The 11,965-nt window shown below is 35.6% G+C and overlaps 1 protein-coding gene across 3 annotated transcripts in view; it reads left to right on the top strand.

The window, feature by feature from the left end:
* Positions 1–11,239, top strand: part of KPNA4 (karyopherin subunit alpha 4) — a 57,013-nt gene extending 45,774 nt beyond the window's left edge. For all 3 annotated transcript variants that reach the window (XM_008053949.2, XM_021710406.1, XM_021710407.1), the window contains 4 exons: positions 2,062–2,133; positions 3,851–4,013; positions 6,718–6,812; positions 9,255–11,239. In XM_008053949.2, coding sequence (XP_008052140.1) covers positions 2,062–2,133; positions 3,851–4,013; positions 6,718–6,812; positions 9,255–9,353 — 429 coding nt within the window. In that variant the 3' untranslated portion in view covers positions 9,354–11,239. The remainder of the gene's footprint in view (positions 1–2,061; positions 2,134–3,850; positions 4,014–6,717; positions 6,813–9,254) is intronic.
* Positions 11,240–11,965: the final 726 nt, after the last annotated feature.

The raw sequence follows: 11,965 nt of genomic DNA, 5'->3' as shown, positions 1-11,965 counted from the left end.
AGCTGGAACTACAGGTGCGCGCTACCACGCCCAGCTAATTTTTGATTTATTGTAGAGATGAGGTCTCGCCAAGTTGCCCAGACGGGTTTTGAACCCGTGAGCACATGCATTCCACTCAACTCAGCCTCCCAAAGTACGGGATTACAGGCTGAGCCACCAAGCCCTGCGGGAAATTATGAATTTTAAAAATATATTTTGCAAGTTTTATTCCATTTTAGTTGTTACTGTTTTTGACAGCTAAGTCAACCCTGACCAATGAGAACCTCTATAGAATGGTACTTGTGTCTTTTATATCAGTTGGTAGTTTTTGAGAGCTTCCTCCACTTTGGATATGATATGATTTCTTGTGTGTTTTCTGACCTAGATCTGGAAATAACTGTTTTTCTATGATGTCTTGATTTCTTTTTATAGAGAATGGTATTAAGGATCATAGTTCAGATACAAAGTTGCAAGGTTGTTATTGTTTCTAGTCTTGGGTAAACAAAATAAATGATAAGTGTTTTTATAGAAAATGAAAGATAAGTTTAAAAACTTGAGAGTTCATAAGAAATGAATCATGAATGAAAGGAAGCTATCAAATATTATTGGATATTTAGGATAGCGGGGTTTTTAAATTTTCATTTATCTGATTATGTATTTGCATCTTTTTTCTCTTATGCTGAAAATCTTTCTAAAAACATGAACATAATTATTTGCCTTATATACTATATTGATACATATAGACCTATAATCAGTATGCATTTTTAAGTACATCATTGATGACATCCTGAAGACCAAAAAGACCCTGATTTTCAGCATAAGAGAAAAGAAGTGCAAATATAAATATATACTTTATATGGATGTATATATGTGATGTCTATTAAAATATATCAAAATAACAAGATTATATTGCCACTAACAGCATGACTACTAAATGCACTTTTCGATTTTCAGGATCTTTGTCTTTAAGATGTATGTCATCAGTGGTATACTTACAAAAGAATGTGTCTTTCTGTAGCATTCTCAAGCAAGCTTCCTTATTCTTTGTTATTTTCTTACTCCTTTTATAGCCACATAGTTCTGCAGTGTATAATGTATTCAGTCAATCATTGAAGACATTTGAGATGTTTCCAGTATTTTGCTGGAATAATACTGTAAAGAATAGCTTGTAAGTTTTTTCCATGTTCTTGCTAGGTTATATATGTGAGATCACTTTTATCTACAAATATCTATATGTAAATTTTGCTATTGTAATGCCGGTCTCCTTTCTAAGTATTCTACCATTTTGCACTCCTACCAGCATCACAAATATTTGCTTTTCTTTGTATGATAAATATGAAAGGCTATCTTCCTGGTGTTTTGATTTGCACTTGTTTTATTTGTGTATGTTTTTTCCTCAATGCATCATAAGCATTTTTCAGGATGCTAGTTCTGTTCATTTTAATAGCTGCTTATTTCATTTGATAGATTTACTATAATTAGTCAATTGTGCCCAGTGTTGGGAATTTTAGTTGCTTTTAATTCTTTGGCTACTGTGACCATATATAGAAAGATAGATAATAATACTTTGTTTTAAATTATTTTCTTGGTAAATTCTCAAAGGTGAGATTATAAACTTACATGGCTTTGTAAATAATTTTTGAATATATTCTTTATTTTGGCCGGGCTCGGTGGCTCAACCTGTAATCCCGCGCCATTGGGAGGCTGAGGTGAGTGGATTGCCTGAGCCCGCGGGTTCGAGACCCATCTGGGCAGCGAGACCTCATCTCTACAATAAATCAAAAAATCAGCCGGACATGGTAGCGCATGCCTGTAATTCCGGCTACTTGGAAGGCTGAGGCGGAAGTATCGCCAGAGCCCAGCAGGTCGAGGCTGCGGTGGCCAAGAGTGGCCACTGCACTCTAGTCTGGGCGACAGAGTGAGACTCCAACTCAAAAAGAAAAAAAAAAAAAATTACATATGTAACTAGAAAGGCTAGAACAAAACCAGGGGGAATGATTTTCTGAAAAATCATTTTAGAAAACATCTTTTCATTTTACCCTATATTGCAGTTTATGTAGCCTTTTGCTTTCCTTTTTACAGGGGGATTTTGGCACTCAGAAAGAAGCTGCTTGGGCCATAAGTAACTTAACAATTAGTGGAAGGAAAGATCAAGTAAGTTGACTTTTTATTTAATTCTCAAAACTGAAAATAACAGTACAGATAATTCTGCAATTTAGATTTAAGTAACTCATGCCTATATTCCCAGCTCTTTGGAAAGTCAAGGCAGGAGGATCACTTGAAGCCAGGAGTTTGAGACCAGACTAGCAACAAAGTGAGACTCCATCTCTACAAAAAATTGTTTAAAATTTAACTGTATGTGGTAGAGTACAACTGTAGTCCCACTACTTAGGAGGCTGAGGTGGGAGGATTGTTTAAACTCAGGAGTTGGAGGCTGTAGTTAGCTATGATAGGACCACAGCACTGCAGCCTGGGCAGTGGAGCAAGACTGAGGTTAGTCTATAAAATAAAATAGTAGATTTTTTTTTTTTCCATAAAAGTATCACCTTAACGTTCTTGCTCATATTCCATAGAAAAGTGTTCTTTTTTCAATTTGTTGGTCTATAAGACTGTTGTGATCCATGGTAAGATTTAGGCCCCAGTAGTCAGAGTGCTTTTTTTATTTTTTAACAGAACAGACTTTTTAGGTCAATGTGACAGAAACTGCCTTAATGATTCTCTAACAAATAAATAACGGTAGCAAAGTAAAAAGACAATAGCAAACGTATTCATCAGCAGCAAACCAAGGAATTAAACTCAACCAGATGGCTGGAACTAGGAACTAGAGTGAGGAATATGAGATGTCTAGGATCTAAAATTTAAAGAAGCACTCCTTTTCCAGGTCGTGCAGGTGACAGGGCTTAACATTGTCCCAACTGGCAAAGGAACAAAAGTGTTAAAAGGCTCAGATCTGTTTCACAGAGCAGGTACAAAAGGGTGAATTTAGAGCTAGGTGACAATAAATTGACAACAAAAAGCTGTGGACTGGTGGTGAGCAGTGAATCCACGTAAACATGAGTATGGAGCAGAATAGAAATATAATTCATGGAAATAATAACTAACAAAATATTGAAATCATTGGAAGACATTATGAAATCGTAGAACAGTGAATTGAGAGGGAGCCAAGCACACAACAGTGCCAAAGAGCCAGTGGATGCTGTCTCATTGAACCATTGTAGTGTTTTTAAAAATAGCATTTGCCTCCATCAACAGCCTCCTTAACTGATTTCAGAATTTTTTTTCTTAAAAGGGAAGTGATCTTTAAAGGAAAATACTCTTTATGGCAAAGAAATGTTTAATATGGAGTTGAGTAATTCTTTCATTTTTACCTTAGTTTTTTGTTGTTTTTTTTTAATTCACGAAAAAAGAAATTTACTAAATTTAAAAGAAAAGAAAGTTAGCTGGGCACGGTGGGTCAAGCCTGTAATCACAGCACTTTGGGAGGCGGAAGCAAGAAGATTGCCTGAGCCCAGGGTTTGAGACCAGCCTGGGCAACTTGGTGAGACCTGGTCTCTACAATAAATCAAAAAATTAACTGGGGGTGGTGGCGCACACCTGTAGCTCCAGTTACTTGGAAAGCTGAGGTAGAAGGATTGCCTGAGCCCAGCAGGTCGAGGCTACGGTGGCTGTGAGTACCACTGCACTCCAGCCAGGGCAACCGTGAGACTCCGACTCAAAAAAGAAAAGAAAATTAGATTAATAATGTAGAACAACATAGGGGAAGATGAGGCCATGTTTTATATACTCAAAATTGCAAAATAATTTCAGTGAGATAAGATGGCACACAGAATTCACCTACGTTCGATTATTTGGTGTTATCTTCATTCTTCAGGTGGCCTACCTTATCCAACAAAATGTTATCCCACCTTTTTGCAACTTACTGACTGTAAAAGATGCACAAGTTGTGCAAGTAGTACTCGATGGACTAAGTAATATATTAAAAATGGCTGAAGATGAGGCAGAAACCATAGCCAATCTTATAGAAGAATGTGGGGGTAAGTTTATTACAGTTATTACACATTTTAATGTTCTGTTTGTTGCTACTTTTATTTTCTGACTAATATAGCACTTCTGTATTTTTCTGTCTTAGATAATCAAGTGACAGGATAAACTAAATGCTATATTCTGTATGTACAGTTGTTCTCAGCCTCTTACATATGCCTAGGTCACTGAATTGCTGCCATATTTGAACAGGCACTGTGCTGAGGTACTGGGAAGACAGTGGTAAACAAGACACAGCCCTTGCCCTCAAGGCATGTAGTCTAGTTTTGAAGATAAATGTGAACTGATTTAATGTGCAAATTACCCTAATAGAAATGTACAACAAAATGGGATGCCTAATCCATCCTGGAAGAAGCAGGAAGTCACTCCTGAGCTAGATTTTGAGATATGAATAAGGATTAATTAGTAAAAAGGGATGAAAGGTGTTCCAGGCAGAGATAACACCATGACCAAAGTCTGAGTGAGAACTAGCATTCAGCAAATTATAAGTAGTTCATTGCTGCTGAATCACAAAGTATGGGGTAGAAACTGCCAAGGAATGAAGCTGGAGAAGGAGCCAATATCCAAACCCCTGTGAAGTCTTGAAAGCTTTGCAGCACAGCAGATGTTTTATCCTATGGGGCAGTAATTTCCACAATCTGGCCACGTGCCAGAGCTATGTGCAATGTAAACAATACACATTAGCTCTCAACTCTTAGAGTTAACTTTTGAGAACATGGAAGTCTCAATGTGGCTGTGAAACAGAATGTAAATGTTATCAGTCTGGATAAGCATGAAAAGTAAAAGTGTTTCTGACAAGTTGAAAAGAGAGGTAACTGCAAAAGTAGGAGAACCCATATCTTCAGCTAAGTGAGGGGAGAATCAGAACACTTGAAAATTAATGTAATAAGAAATAGAGGCTGGGCTCGGTAACTTAGCCTGTACTTCCAGCACTTTGGGAGGCCGAGGCAAGTGGATTGTCTGAGCCCACAGGTTCAAGACCAGCCCAGGCAACTTGGCAAGACCTCGTCTCTACAATAAATAAAAAATTAGCTGGGCATGGTGGCACATGCCTGTAGTTCTGGCTACTTGGAGGGCTGAAGCGGAAGGATCATTGGAGCCCAGCAGGTCAACTCTGGGGTGGCCGTGAGTGTGCCACGGCATTCCAGTCTGGGCAACAGAGTGAGACACCAACTCAAAAAAAAAAAGAAAAAAAGAAATAGATATTAAAAAAATAGAAAAAAAGAATAGATAACAAAATAAAAAAAGTAATGCATAACTGAAGTTAGGAACAAGAGATGGGGACTAGTATTAGGGAACTAATTAGGGGATATGTACCAGAAAAATTAACAGCAGGCATAGTTATTTTTTTCCATGTTGACATTTTCATAACTAAAATATCTTTATATATTAAAATGAAAATATAAGATCTTAAACATTGCTCACTGGAGGTAAGACCCAGAGATCAATATTTTATATAAGCTTACCAATAGGTTGTGCCATAGGGTATGACAAGCCACTGGAGAATTTTACCCAGGGTATTGTTTGGTATGTTCAGCTGGAGCATGGCTATCCAGAGAATGAGGCCTCTGGAGACAAGAGACAGGGAAACCTGTTAGGAAGATTTATAGTGGTCAGGCCACAATAAATGAAGGTAGTAATAGTAGAGATGAAGAGGGATGACAAGGTTCAAGAAGTGCATATATTTGAAGGTTTTTGAGATTTGATTGTGGGATATTGAGAGAAAGGGGTTTCTCTCAGATTTCAAGCTGTTGTTGATTACCACCAAGTAAGAATACACTTGTGAGACGAACGGTTTAAATGAGGAAGGCAAATAACAAATGGTATTTGGGGCAGTTTGAGTTTTAGGTACCTGTGAAATGTCCTGGTGGTATTTGATGGTATTTTAATGCATGTGAAGCTTTAAAAAAATGAAATATAGATTTGCAAGCCCCTCAGCCTGTCTGCAGTAGCTAAATTTTTTAATGAAAGAATCACAAAAATGAGAGTGTATAGAGTGAGAAAGGAGCCCAATATAACTTCCTCTATTTAAGGAATAGATTGAGGGAAAACATTCATGAAGGGGCAGTTTCACTTTATTTAAGACACCTTAAAATTCTTACTCCTTCATTAAAGTAAAATGAGATCCAGTTTACATATCAATAAGTTAAGCATATACTTTTTTATGTTTCTGTCTGATTAATAAACTAATGTTTACAGGGAAAATTCTCTTTTCCCTTGAAATAATGAGTTTGATCTTGATCATTTCCTAGTATACTTAACAGGTGTCTTGAACATCATATTCATTAATCCACCCGTATTTTGGGGTTTTTTAATACAAGCTCAGTAAAAACAACTTGGCAGATGCCAGAAAGTAGCAAGATTCTGCTTTTTATTTTTAACAAACAAAAGCAATTTTGCATGTTATTACCCTTTATAAACAGTGGCTATATATTATTTTGCTGAGTAGATAGATGTCACATTACTTGCACATTTACATGCAGTTAGACACTCAGGTTAAGTTTTTAAAGATAAAATGTGCTGTATCTTTGCGCATAATTTTTTTATATTTAAGATTCATCTTTAGAATCAATTCCAAAAAATTGTAGTTCAAAAAATTTGCAATTCAAAAATAGGATTATTTTTTCCCAGGATTATCATAGCTTGTCACTACTTTTTAAATATTACTGTTGTTTCAATTTATAAAATTTCTTGCAGGACTGGAGAAAATTGAACAACTTCAGAATCATGAAAATGAAGACATCTACAAATTGGCCTATGAGATCATTGACCAGTTCTTCTCTTCAGATGATGTATTTAATAATTTTTTTAGTTTTCTTAGATTTATATATACTAAGTCTGGATAAAATAATATAATAAGGGACTATACATGTATGTGTTTTTGGAATGGAGTTACAAATAGATGTATGGCAATAATGTTACTTGTTTTGGAAACATCAATATTTTAAAATACCTGCAGGGAATATTAAGCCTAATGGCCAAAAAGGATAAAGACTTTTTTGATACTAGATGACTCAGGCTTTATTTTTACTTGATGTCTTTATAGTAATAATTTTTTTTGTTGCTAATAGCTAACATGTTTATAAACAAAATAGTGATACTAGTATATCCTATAAGTTCTTTATGACAGTAATCATTCCACACTTGAATATGTTGTCACTCTTATTTTTATCTCATGACTGAAAACAAATATTAGGATAATAAATAAGTTAAAAAAAAGTAATCAAAAAAGAGAAGGCAGTATACAATGTAAAGTACTAAAACCTTAAGATTGTCAGTATATGAGAGGGAATCCCCCCAAAAAAACAGAATTTTCTTTTGGAGGGTGGGTCCCTTGTAGTACAGGCTTCTCCCATAAGTGAGTGTTCTAGGAACCTATGGGCATCAGTGTATCAGCTTGTGTTGTTGTGAGAGGCTGCATTCAGCTTCAGTGAATTTGGGGGGAGAGATTTTTTTCAACACATTTGCCTATTTTGTGATGGGTGATTTACGAGTGTACCTGCCCACACTGTGCTGAGTATTCAGCAGCTTTTGACCAAAAACAGTATAACCTGTTTCCCACCCTCCCTATTCAACCAGTCTTGCCCCAAGCGACTTTTGTTGTTTCCTTGATGAAGAAAGTCCTCAAAGGGAAACCTTTTGCCTATGTGGAAGAGGTGAAGCAAAAAATGGCAGAAGCACTGAAAAGCATCCAAACTGACAAAGTTGACAAAGTTAAAAAAACTTTTGAACTGGAAAAAGCATCTTAATAGGTGTATTGCATCCAACAGAGAGTACTTTGAAGGTGACTGAAGTTTAGACATGTAAGAATAAATGCACAGTTTTTTATAAATAAGTTCCAGCTTTTTGGGGGTCTCCCCTCACATAGTAGTTGAAGTTTTAAAGTATTTGCTTTTTTTAGTATTGCCTCTTTTGAAAAAGTAAATCTAAAGTTAAAGCAATTGCTCCTTAGAAAATTACAAAGGTTAAATACAGCCACTGGTGGATTTCTTAAATGATTTCTCAATTTTTCAAAAAATAAGTCTTTTACTGCATACTTTTCCACATTATCAAAAGAGTGGAATGTTACTAAACATAGTTTGTTGAGTATATATGGTTTGAACATTAACCTGACAAGGACAGTACTAGAAAAGAAAATTATATACTATTTATTTATGAATGTTCAAGCAAAGTCCTATTTAGAATATAATGCCAGTTAAATAAGTCAGAAATAAAATTCAGAAAAGGCATATTCTTTTAAGGATAACTTTAATTACATATCTTAAAGTTGGATTTTTGGAAATCCTAATTTGCAATTTGGTGACTACTTGCAATAAGGTAACAAGGCCTTATGATTTCTTATACCTCAACATGCAATTTTTTGTTGTTCTTTTACATTGTGAAAAGAATAATTTGATAATGTGCATGTTTATGGAAATACACTCTGTTTGTAATTTGTAAAATTTCCAGAAAGAACATTCAGATTTAAGGCATATAGATATTATGTATGCATTATTAGCAGAACTGTTGTAGGTTGAGTAGATCTGAAACACTTAAGACCAGAGCTGTTTTGGGTTTTTTAAAATCTTAAAATATTTGCATTATATTTACCAATTGAGCATCCTTCATCCAAAATCTGAAATGCTCCAGTGACCATTTCCTTTGAGCATCATGTTGGTGCTCAAAAGTTTCTGATTTTGGAGTGTTTTGGATTTTTAGAATAGGAATACTCAACCTGTATTTTATTATTTTAAGCCCCAAAACCAGCAATTTGTCTCCAGTTGCTGAAAAATTAACCAAAAGGCTGGGCATGGTGGCTTATGCCTATAATCCCAGCAATTTGGGAAGCTGGGGTAGGAGGATTGCTGGAGCCCAGGAGTTCTGAGACCAGCCTGGGCAACATAGCAAGACTTCATCTCTTCAAAAAATTGAAAAATTAGCTGTGCATGGTGGTACGCACCTGTAGTTCCAGTTACTTGGGAGATTGAGGCAGAAGAATCACTTGAGCCCAGGAAGTCGAGGCTGCAGTGAGCCCTGATCATGCCATTGTACCCCAGCCTGGGCAATATTTTGGCATCTCTTAAGAAAAAAACCTTTATAAAGCGTTTCAGCTTTCTAAAGGATGGTAGGACAATGTTGGCACTCCTTATCTCTCTTATATATATATATATATATTTTAAGGGCAATGGGACTGTTACTATGACACTATATATGCTTGAAAACTAATTATCACTTTTTTTTTTTTTTTTGCCTAGATTGATGAAGATCCTAGCCTTGTTCCAGAGGCAATTCAAGGTGGAACATTTGGTTTCAATTCATCTGCCAATGTACCAACAGAAGGGTTCCAGTTTTAGAAAGATGTTTTTGAAGTTAGGTACAATGCAGCACTGAGATATATATATATATATACATATATATAAAAAGGTTTGATCCATCAAGCTTGGCTCATGGGATCTGCTGCTGCATTAAATCGGGAAAGAAAATGTGAAGATTTCATTTGGAATCACAGAAAATGCCCAAATGAGGTCAAGATGGCGAGTGGGTGCGAGTGAGAATGAGTGGCAAAATGTAATGAAAACTTTACATGAATGCTTATTTAGGTTGTTCAAAGTAAAAAGGGCTACAGGTCACAGATCTTCAGTGCCTGAGAAGGAACATTGACTTACTCTATATCAATTGAGGGGAAAGTGCAGTACTGTCATCTTCAAGCCTTGTAAGCATAAAAGAGAATAGGATGCCCATATAAGTCAAAGGAAAACGAGCCCAGGCCTTGCTATGAAGCACTGTGTGAGTGGACAATGTTGAGTGAATGTCTGGCTCAGTGATGGCGAGCCAGGTTCATCTTTCAAATCTAGGGCTCTTCCCTCATGAAGCAGACTCCTAGTCCTGGAGTGACTGTGTACGAGAGTGTGGTTGTGGTGCTGTATGTGAACGCATGCAAGCTTGATTCGCCTTCAGGGGGCTGATAACAAACCTAGTAAATCATCAAAATGAGATCATAAGTGTTGATGTACACTGGACATGAAAACAAAGACCGGTTTAGCAGCAGACATTGGTTTACTCTGCAGCCTGTGTTTTCTATTTCCCTTCTTCCCTTTTCCCATCCTTCCCCCCTTTTTTCTTTAGTTTTTATTTACTTTACCTAGTATGGCTTTTTTTAGTTGCTTCTCAAGTCAGAAAACTTTTCAGGAAGGTTTCCCTGTGCATTTGCACCAGATGAATGTTTGATGCTATGAAAAGCTTTCCATATCATCAAAACTAATTTGTGTAGATTTTTGCATGAAAAAATCATAAATTTCCCTCAAAATAGACTGTGTTGCAGTACACAAGTTGCCATAATAGTATAAAACAGTAAAATGTGCTTAAAAGGCCATCCTTTTCATTTTCAGAGATAACATAAAGATCTTTGCATGAGGTAAAATCTACAGCATAGTTCATTTTTAGATTTTGTTGAGTCCTGTAAAGAAGAAGAAAAAAGTTTCCGTTGTGGTAGAATACCGTGCTGTGTTTAAATGTTACTTGTTTTCAAACTTTGTTTTCTATGAAAATGATATGGAAACTTCTAAAATGGAATTTGGTGCATATGTACTGCTGAATAAAGACCGATGAAGAGGTTTGAGTAGATGTACAAATCAAGTAATGGTTTGAACACCTTTAATAATATGCCTAATCTGTTCAATTGTTTTAGAATCTTTTTATCTTAGATGTAGGCAGCCATGAACAATCTATTTTGAGCCACTTTAGGGAGAAAACTTTGTATTTTTAAAACTTGCATAAAAGTTATGCAAGTGGTTTTTATAAATTGGAATAATACCTCAGTTTTGAGGTTATGCACACTAAATTAAATGTGACATAAATTAATTTGTACAAAAAGAACTCTTTATAAGGTGGCTCATTGTAGGAAATCCTGTGCCTTCCCCTTTGAGCACAAGTGTTGCATGAACAACAGTTTGCTATAAGAAACATACCAGATTAGCCACCATTAGCATCTATATCTACTTTGTGTTTAAAAATCAACTGGTAATTCTGAAACACTGTAGAATGGATAAAAATTATTTTGTGATCATAACTCTTTGTTGAACTAGAGTATTTTTGCAGCATTCCTTGTCATCAGAAACATGGTTAAAGTTTAAAACTAGAAGCAGCAGAAAACTAGCTTGTAAAATTTATCCAAGTAGAGTGCAGGCTAGGCTGTCTTGGGGAAATAAACATTAAAACTTAAAGCAATGTTTTACATGGGGTATGTGTGTGGTGTGTGGATTTTTTAAAAAATATTAATGTAAAGGTAGAATAACTCCTTGGTTTATTATTAGCTTCTTAAGTTTATACCTAGAACCACCATAACAGAAGACATTTCGTAGGTTTTGTAATTTCAGTATGGACATGTTAATATTTTAACCCACTGAATTGGTTCAGTTGACACTATCACCATCTATGCTTCAGCTTTCTCTCTGTCCAAACCAAGGTTAAAACTAAATTTCCTTCATTCTCCCAGCAAAATAGGCTGAGACAGACAAGTTGAGCTATATCTTTAGTATCATCAGAACTTCAGCATATGGCTCCAAATGATAGTGTATGCAAAACACAGTTTTTATTACAGAAGGCTTTAGTTACTGGGAAGTGAACATAGCAGTACTTTAAAAATTTTGTATTTTTTAGTAAAACATCTGATCCAAAGTAACCCAGATGAGCTTGTAATAGGCCATAGTGTTTTATAGAATTGTTAAATGTAAAATAAGTGGTGATGATATTCTCATCTCAGTACTACAAGGGCTACCCTGATGGTCTAAATATTCTACTTCTACATATAGTCTTATATATGACATTGATTTTCTAATAGAATTTAGGAAGGGCTTCTCTATGTCTGAAATTGTTTCAGTACAGTTAATAGTTCACCACGGTTACCTGGTTTAAACACAACTTTTAAAAATTCCTCAGTGATCTAGGAAATAGATTTATTTTTAAT

Source organism: Carlito syrichta, unplaced genomic scaffold (genome assembly GCF_000164805.1).
Source record: "Carlito syrichta isolate Samal-C Ts95f unplaced genomic scaffold, Tarsius_syrichta-2.0.1 Scaffold288891, whole genome shotgun sequence".
Lineage (NCBI taxonomy): Eukaryota > Metazoa > Chordata > Mammalia > Primates > Tarsiidae > Carlito > Carlito syrichta.
Note: the sequence above shows the minus strand (reverse complement) of the source record. Positions and strands in the feature narration are given on the sequence as shown.